Source organism: Pyrus communis, chromosome 8 (genome assembly GCF_963583255.1).
Source record: "Pyrus communis chromosome 8, drPyrComm1.1, whole genome shotgun sequence".
Taxonomy (NCBI): domain Eukaryota; kingdom Viridiplantae; phylum Streptophyta; class Magnoliopsida; order Rosales; family Rosaceae; genus Pyrus; species Pyrus communis.
Genome location: NC_084810.1, coordinates 16,363,805 through 16,373,107, shown reverse-complemented (window position 1 = coordinate 16,373,107; position 9,303 = coordinate 16,363,805). Strand labels below are relative to the sequence as shown.

Below are 9,303 nucleotides of genomic sequence, written 5' to 3'. Positions count from 1 at the left end.
CCGTCGTACCATGGCTCGCCCCTACCCAGATTTGAACCCATATCCATGGGGGCGGGAAGAGGGGAGCTTTTACATACTTACACGTGAGTAACCCCATACGAAAAGTTCATTAAAAAATTAAAAATGTAACGCCAATAAAATAAATTTACCCAAACACGTTCCAAATTGTTTCTGATTTGTTTGTGACGGAGTGGATCCAACCGTCGATCTCGATTCAGATCCCATCAAAATTACAAAATAAAAAAAAAAAAAGTAGGAAAGTGAATGATAGAGAAAATCGAAAAATATCAAATTTTCTCCCAAGTCCTTGTTCTTTGCAGTAATAATTTTACAATTTACGGGTCTAAAGAATCAAGTAATTGCACTAATCACCCCCCCTAGATGGACTCCAAGGAGTCATATCAATGGGGTAGCTTCCCAGCACCCTCAAGAACGACGTGAACTCCTGAACCTCCGCCAGCGCGTTCTGTGCCCTAACCTCCGCCATCGACGCCTCGAAGTCCACGTAGAACAGGTACTCGAAGTGACTCGCCGTTCCTTCGTTCGAATCGCTCACCAGCCTGATCGGACGGTTCCGGTGCGGCCGCGACTCGATCTTTGTCAGGCTGATGTTCCGAAAGGCGAACGCCGATAGGACCTTGAACAGAACCGACGTCCCCTTGTCATGCGCGAAGACGATGCTCGTCTTGAACGGCCGGTCCGTGCGGGGAATGATCGGCTCCCGGGCCAGCATCACGAACCGGGTCACGTTGCTCGAGTCGTCCTGGATCCCGTTCTCCAAGATCTCCATGCCGTAGAGTTCGGCGGCACGTGCCGAAGCGATGGCCGCCGTGTCGCGGAGGTTGTTGGCGGCGACGAACTCGGCTGCGCCGGCGGTGTCGTCGACGGCTTCGCGAGTGACGTTGAGGCCGAGTTTCGTGAGAGTCAGCTCGCACTGAGCCAAGGCTTGAGGATGCGAGATGACTCGGTTCAAGTACTCCTTCCGGACTCCGGGGAGGGCTAGGAGGCAGTGGTGGACCGGAAGCTGGACTTCTCCGACGATGTGGAGGCGGTGGCGGAGGAGGAGATCGTAATTGCGATGAATTGAGCCGCCAAGGGAGTTTTCAACTGGGAGGACTGCTCGATCGGCGATCCAGAGCTCGACGGCTTGGAAGGCGACTTCGAATTGGTCACAGGGGATGGCCTCGCATTTCGGGTAGGCTTTTCCAGCGGCGGCTTCGGAGTACGCCCCGGGGACGCCTTGGTAGGCGACACGCAGCTGGGCTCCGTGCATCGGAGCTGGAGAGAGGTCGGTGATGGTGAGCGCCCTGGGAGGCGGAGAAGACGACTTGTCCTCCGGGGACGACGACGACGACGAGAGCTTCTCCATGGGGACAATCTCGAGGTCAACGGAGGTCTTGTGGCCGTTGACCGAGCCGACATGGTCAGCGTTTCTCGATTTGTCAGATGGCGGCTGGGGCTGCTGGGAAACGACGTTGCTGGCAAGAATGGCGCAGGAGCTCTGCCAGTCAGCGCGGCTGGAGCCGACGCTGTTGGGTAAGTGGACGGAGTCGGAGCGGTAGGCGCATTTGAGGACGGCGAGGCGGGGTGGGGCGACCCGGGGGAGGCGTAGGGCGGGTTTTGTGAGATTGTAAGTTGAGGGTGGAAGAAGAGCCTGCATTGTGTTGCGGTGTGTGGGGAAGTGTCGGGGACTCGGATGGAATAAAGAGAAAAGAATGGGAACAGAAAGGGAAGTTGAGATTTTGTTTTGTTTTTTGCTTATATGGTGAGAAAAATGGGAAACTGAAAAAGCTTGGTGTTCTCTTTGGGAGAAGGAACGTCAAGCTGAGAGGGGTTGAGGCTGGCGCTAGGTATTTATTGAGAGAGGGGGAATGAGTGAACGAGTCCGTTGGGAGGAGATGGAGGGCGGGTTTGGTAAAATCCCACACCTACCCTCGCTCGCCTCACCTTCCCTGATTTTTTACATGAAAAATGATAAGACTAAAATGGCTTTTTCAAAATGAAATTTTATATAAATTTTTTGTCGCTTAAAGTTTTTAGAATATATTTTATATTGCTAGTACAGAAATTAACGTTAAGTTGTGTAAAATGACAAAGAATTCATGAAGGATCTTATTTTTAAAGAATCTACTTAACATTTCTCTTCTTACAATTTTTTTTTTTTTTGAATGTTTTTCTTTCTTCATTGGTTCATTTTCTAGTTTCTTCTTTTGGATTATTCTTGTCATTATATATATATATATATATATATATAAGAATTTTATTAGTATTCAGTAAAAAAGCGTAGTATTTGGGAAAAAAATATAACACGTGTGGGATCCACTAAAATGTGGGTTTCAATATTGCATTTGAAAAGGTGGGACACTTTTTTTTTTTTTTTTTTTTTTTTGTCGAACTTTCTAGTTCTATTTGTTCATTTTTAGTTCACTATTTAAAAATCAGCTTTTAAGCTTGTTTAACTATTTGATTAATGTTTGAGAGTTTAACTAAATAACTGTTAGGTCTATTTATTACACAATAGTTACATGTTTATGAGCTCATTTGGTGTACGTAATTAGATTATAATGGATAATCTACTAAATTAAAGATAGGTTGAGGGAGAATTTATACAATTATGACTACGGACAACCTAGAGGACAGAAGAATTATTCATAAATAAAACCTATTAATTCCAATTCTCCTTAATATGGTCGGATTAGAAGGGATGGACTTCTTTCATAGCTAATCCTCGTCTAATTCCCTCCAAATGAAGACCATTCACTTCCACCTTCAATATACCTTGAAATTTGAGATTTATCCATTCCAATTCATTCATGCGTACCAAACAAGCCCTAATGGTTTTTATTTTCTTGATTTTTAGCAGATTTGGTCTTTGAAGGGTGGCTTAAAAGACAAACAACACATATTATTGTGTAAAATGGCAGAATGAGAAGGATATCCGAAAAGAAAGAACGAGAAGATCAAAATATGAAAGTTGCTAACTATCTTGAAATTGAAGAAGATAGGTAGGACGAGAAATTAGTACTTAAATAAGCATAAAAAATTATTAGCGTAGATTTCCTCGCTAGTAAAGGGTTTTAATTATTTCGTTTGTGCCTCTCTTGAAGAATTGCTTATATATAGTATTCCAGAGTATTGGATATTCCGAATTTTTTAACGGTTAGATCTTCAATAAAAATTATAAAAATTAAAGATTTAATGGTTAAAAAATCTACAATATTCTATACTCGAAAACACTGTAGACTGTTTGTCCTCGGGAAGCATTACTCTTTGCTATATATTAAAGTGAGAAGTTGAATCTGTGCCAGCACATAATATTGTGGAGAGTTTTATGTGAGCCAATCCGGCACATGGAGCTCAAAGTGGAAAAAGGCAATGCTCAATGGGCACCCCCGCCACCTTTCACCCTCCCATTCGCGAGCAACCTTAATGGGAGGATAGGTTAAGGAAAAGACACGACAAGATGCTGATCACATCGAAGTTGAATTTGTTGCATCACAGTTTGATATAACATTCACTGTATATTATTCTAGCTATTTGTGCAGGTCTTGCGCTGGGTATGAAGTAAGACGAACAAACAAGATATATGTTCATCAACACTTAAGTAACATCCTGTTCTACGTCTGAGAACTATCATGGTACAAGAAACGCGGAGTTCTAAAGCAGGCTAGCAACTTTGAATATGTTGATGGCACCCGATAAAGTATTAGAAAAAATCGAAACATTGGTCGAAACTGTTTTTTGTGTACGTGTTTAGAGTTTCGATTGATACCAAAGTATTTTCTTCTTTTTGTTTGTCAACTGGCGCCGAAGTATTTTAATTGGTCTTTTTTTATTGGGTGGATGTAATTAGAACAATTTAGTGATTGGACCTGAACCAAGACATGGTTTCTTACTTGATCGTTCAATCGTTTGGTTAGACGTCAAACTTAAGCGCGACATCTTAATTTAATTCCAACCTTGCCAATTCTTGGTTTGGTTTTGTTGGTGGCAAAACAGCCAAGGAACATTGGGAACCACTTGAGAAAAAATATAAAACCGAGGATGCCGGTTCAAAAAAATTTGTCGTGGGCAAATTTTTGGACTACAGAATGGTGGATTCCAAGTCCATTGTCTCTCAAACTGAAGATCTCCAAAAAAATCATCCATGACATTCATGTTGAAGGGATAATGATCAATGAGTCTTTCCAAGTGGCGTCCTTTATAGAAAAACTGCCATCTTCTTGGAAAGAGTTTAATAATTATCTCAAGCACAAACGTAAGGACATGACCCTTGAGGATCTCATTGTAAGGCTGAGAATTGAAGAAGACAACATAAAAAATGAGAAGAGCCTGGTTTCGAGTATGGAAGCCAAGGCTAATATTGTTGACGGAAGTTCATCAAAGCAAAGGTTGAAATTCCAGAAAACTAAGAAGAAGGAAAAACACTTTGTCCCTGGTGCGAAAGGCAAAGACTTCAAGAAAATCAAGGGAAGTTGTTGGGTTTGTGGAAAGCAAGGCCATAGGGCTCAAGAATGGCGCCATCGAAGGGATCAAGGTCCTGGAAATCAAGGCAACAACAACTGCGCGAACCTGATTGAAAACAATGTGGATGCCTTGGCTGCAATGATTTCTGAAGTCAACATTGTATCTGACCATGCTGATTGGTGTATAGATACCGGTGCGACTTGCCATGTATGTGGTGATAGAAATATGTTCTCTACGTACCAGAAAATCGAGGGGAACGAGCAACTGTTTATGGGAAATGCATCTACATCTATTGTGGTTGGAATAGGGAAATGTGTTCTGAAATTCACTTCTGGAAATGAATTAACCCTCTTTGACGTCCTGCATGTCCCCGATATAAGGAAGAATCTTGTTTCTAGTCCTATCCTTAGTATCAAGGGATTCAAACTAGTTTTTGAGTCCAATAAGTTTGTACTAACTAAAGGGGGAATGTTTGTAGGGAAGGTTTACCTTGCTGATGGATTATTCAAACTAAATGTACTTGCTAATACTATGAATGAAATAAATAATGCTTCTGCTTATATTGTTGATTCGTCTAATTTATGGCACTCTAGATTAGGACATGTAAATTTTCGTTCTCTTTTTAGAATGCATAATTTAGGTTTGCTGCCCAAAATTGATTATCTAGATAATGTTAAATTTGAGACTTGTGTAGAATCGAAATTTGCAAGTCAAAGCTTTAAATCAGTGCATGAAAAATCCAATGATTTATTAGATTTAATTCATAGTGACTTGTGTGATTTTAGATCATATCCAACTCGTGGTGGAAAGAACTATTATGTAACATTTATAGATGATTTCAGTAAGTATTGTTATGTTTATTTACTTCATAGTAAAGATGAGACCTTAGATATGTTTACATATAAGGCAGAAGTTGAGAATCAACTTAACAAGAAGATTAAAGTCTTAAGGTCCGATAGGGGAGGAGAATATGAGTCTCATGCCTTTGCTGAATTTTGTGTCATACATGGCATAATTCATCAAACAACAGCCCCATATACACCGCAACAAAATGATGTTGCCGAATGGAAAAATAGGACTTTTACACTGTGTTTGGATGGAGAATTTCTAAATTATCACAGAATTTTAAATGATGGGAATTACAATTGACAGTAATTAAATTCCCGTTAATTGAAATTTCATCGTTTGGATGTTGGATACATAGAAATTACAAAATGAAGGGAATTCCAAATTTCATTGTTTGGATATTCTCTAGAATTTGTATTAAATAGAGGAATACAAATTTGAATAAAAATGTTAAACTGGTTATAAATCATCAAGGTTAATGTCATGAAACAAAAATCATTGAGCTATGAGAAAATACGTTTCTTTCCCTCACTCCCTGAAAAAAACATCAAGGTTAATGTCTCGAACCCAATTAGCATACTTAGACGCACCTAATTGTGCAGAAGCCGAAATGAGACCAACCAACGTAATCTCATCAAGGCTTTTATTCTAACTAAAATCTTACTGGAAAACTAAAATGGGAAATATAATGAAAATAATCCTATGCGCCTCGTGAAGTAAACAATAATACCATATTCTTTTTCTTCTCGACTGGGAGTGTCTTCAACATGAGAAATTGTTTGTCATTTTCGATCAACCAAGCACATGCTTTGATTTGTTCTTCTTCACTGAGATCTGGTATTGCATTTACTTCATCATATACCTCTGTTGGATCAAGCTTCTTTGTGTCTGCACAAATATATTCTTGAAAGGATGAAGCCATCTTGGCAAGTGAATCTGCAATCATATCTTTAGGGGTGGTTGGTTTTTTCTTTGTATGAGGCACATCAACAAAATTTGTTGGTTTTCTCTTACTTTGAGTCTTCTGAACATTGGCTGAAGTAGGTGATATATTATTAATAATTTCAATATCTTCTAAACCTTGCGTATCACCATCCAAATCAATATGATTAGTTTCATTATGCGGAGGAGTCATAATCTCAACAGCTTCCACACCTGTTTCAGCACCCTCACCCGTGGCTCTATCTTTGCCACACAAATCCACTATATCATCCCAATTTGGAATGACCTTCCAACGAAAACTTTTAGCGCCACTATGTGACTACCAATCAAAACATAAAAATCAAAAAAGCAAACCGTAAGTATAAGAAGAGTTAAAATAATATCACACACACAAAAGAAAAATAATGAATTTGTCATACCTTCACGTACTCTTGCCAGACATGATCTTCATCTACACTTATCATCTTCTTGGTTGCATCCCAACTAAATCCACTTTGACTTAGTATATCACTCACAATTGCATAGAAATTTTTCCAAGACTTCACACAATTTCGAATGTTATCAGCAGTTACATGAATATCAAATTGAGCAGATAATATAGATGCAGCAGAATTATAAGCAGCTGTCTTCCAACCACCATCTCCTTTGTTACCCAATCTTCGTTCTTCACGAAGTATGTCAGCCAAAGCACGTTCCATATCTACATTCCATCTAAAATAATTATTTTCATCTCCTTCATTTTCAATTTCTTGGTTCTCTTTCTTTCTCCTTGGTTTTTGTTTGCATACTGGTTTTCTATCGGATCCTTCCATTGCTCCTAACATTAAACAAATATTAATTGAAATTTTAAGTCATTCGTAAACCCATGCATATCAAGAATCAGAGTATTAACATTCACTAAGCAATATACTTTTTGCCAACTACCTGAAAAAGAGGGATGGATTTGAGTCATACAATTGTTTGGATCATTTTATTCTATTAACAAGAAAACAACAACAATATACCAACAGACAACGGATAAATGTGCTCGGGCACGCAATCAAGTACAACATTATGTGCCTGGAATGAAGCATCAAAGCATTCTTGCCATTCATGATGATTCAGCACATTGAAATCGTTCTGCAATGTGCACTGAAGACACAGTTTGGCAGCAACATGTTGAAGACATATTTTGGAGCTAGCGCACCCAGGCATGTTCATGAAATTACCAGCTTGTTTAAATATGCACATGGTTTTACTTTTTAAAGATGGCAATGTAGGTCTGTGACAATGCATTTAGGTTACAATCGTTTGCTTTCCTTCCGTGACGCTTGTATATCCACCATCACACGACTATCCCATTACAAATGATTTGTTCCCCTAGAAAAACTATGAACTAACTTTGGAACTCATAACTGAAACAATTTGATGGTAAATCCAGCTTACTGGATGATTATTATACTGAGTAAGTAAATTATAACACTCCAGAAGGCAACATCATGATGTAAATACTCAATTCAGGAAACTAAATCTAATAAGAAAATCTGAAAACCAGGGCATTCCATAAAATATAAAAACTAATGTATTTCATAGCATGCATATCAAGAATCAGAGTATTAGCATTCATTAAGACAATATAATCAAACCAAAATCTGAAAACCGGGGCATTCCATAAAATATAAAAACTAATGCATTTCAGAGCATGCATATCAAGAATCAGAGTATTAACATTCACTAAGACAATATAATCAAACTAAAATCTGAAAACCAGGGCATTCCATAAAATATAAAAACTAATGCATTTCATAGCATGCATATCAAGAATCAGAGTATTAGCATTCATTAAGACAATATAATCAAACCAAAATCTGAAAACCGGGGCATTCCATAAAATTTAAAAACTTAATGCATTTCGTAGCAATAATGTCATTGACAAAATTATTAACTGAGACGTTAAAGATAACATGCTAAGAAAAACAACTAATATTCGATTAAGAAGTATTGGCAACTATCTGAGCTTGGTAATCATGGAACATATGCAATGCCAATGTATCACGAAATGCTGTCCATTCGGCAGTAGCTTGAACAGATGTAATCCCATCAGAGTTATTTTCATTTTCCTCTCTTGTTGAACGATTTAACAACTCTGAGTCCACAGATGCTAAAAATTGTAAATCTTGAGCTTCTAGAACTGGATCAGCTGCTTGCTCAGTTCTAATAAAATTATGCAAGATACAACATGCATTTATAATCCTAACTTGTGTTTTAATATCAAAAAAGGATGGTGTGCGCAATATGCTCCATCGTTTTTTTAACAATCCAAATGCCCTCTCAATAACATTCCTTGCCCTTGAATGACGCAAATTATATAATTCTTTGTAGTTTTTAGGTCGACGGTTTCCAACCTACTCTTTCAAGTGATATCTAGTTCCACGGTAAGGTGCTAAAAACCCCGGTCCATTAGTATAGCCAGCGTCCACAAGAAAATACTTATCTACAATAAAAATTTAGAGAACAAATTTAGATACATTTTAAAGTTTTGTTTTTCTAACATAGAACTAATTGGTATCACACATTACCATTTGGAACATGAAACCGGTTACTCCTATGTAAAGCATCACGCAAAACACGAGCATCAGATGCAGAGCCTTCCCATCCAGGTAACACATAAAAAAATCTTAAATCTGGACCACAAACTCCTAACATATTAGTGGATATATCACCCTTTCTATCTCGATATCTTGGTCTTTCCTCAGCCGTTATTGTTACCGGAACGAGAGTTCCATCAAGTGCTCCAAGACAATTCTAAATAAAAATTTCATACAATGAAAAAAAGATTAAAGTCTAAAAAGCCAGTGAAGATATCAAACAAACAACTAATGCATTTCAGAATTACCTCAAACCACCGCCACTTCTCTCTTTCAGAATTACCAATAATGCATGGTTGATATTTCACATATTCTTGACTTATTTTCATCATTGCATGCAACACATTGTGAAATTGCCGACTAATTGTTTCCTTGGAACGATACTAGTGAAAACCGACGACTCTAAACTTCAAGTTGTGGG

At 38.5% G+C, this 9,303-nt stretch overlaps 2 protein-coding genes across 2 annotated transcripts; both read right to left on the bottom strand.

Annotated features, from left to right (window-relative positions):
* Positions 1–257: 257 nt before the first annotated feature.
* Positions 258–1,913, bottom strand: LOC137742321 (arogenate dehydratase 3-like). Its single transcript, XM_068482162.1, has one exon. The coding sequence runs from the start codon at positions 1,658–1,660 to the stop codon at positions 365–367; it is 1,296 nt and encodes a 431-aa protein (XP_068338263.1). The 5' UTR covers positions 1,661–1,913; the 3' UTR covers positions 258–364.
* Positions 1,914–6,013: 4,100 nt separating this feature from the next.
* LOC137743032 (uncharacterized) lies at positions 6,014–7,067 on the bottom strand. Its single transcript, XM_068482953.1, has 2 exons — positions 6,675–7,067; positions 6,014–6,574 (listed from the first exon to the last, which is right to left on the bottom strand). The coding sequence occupies exons 1-2, from the start codon at positions 7,065–7,067 to the stop codon at positions 6,014–6,016; spliced, it is 954 nt and encodes a 317-aa protein (XP_068339054.1).
* Between the last annotated feature and the right edge of the window lie 2,236 nt (positions 7,068–9,303).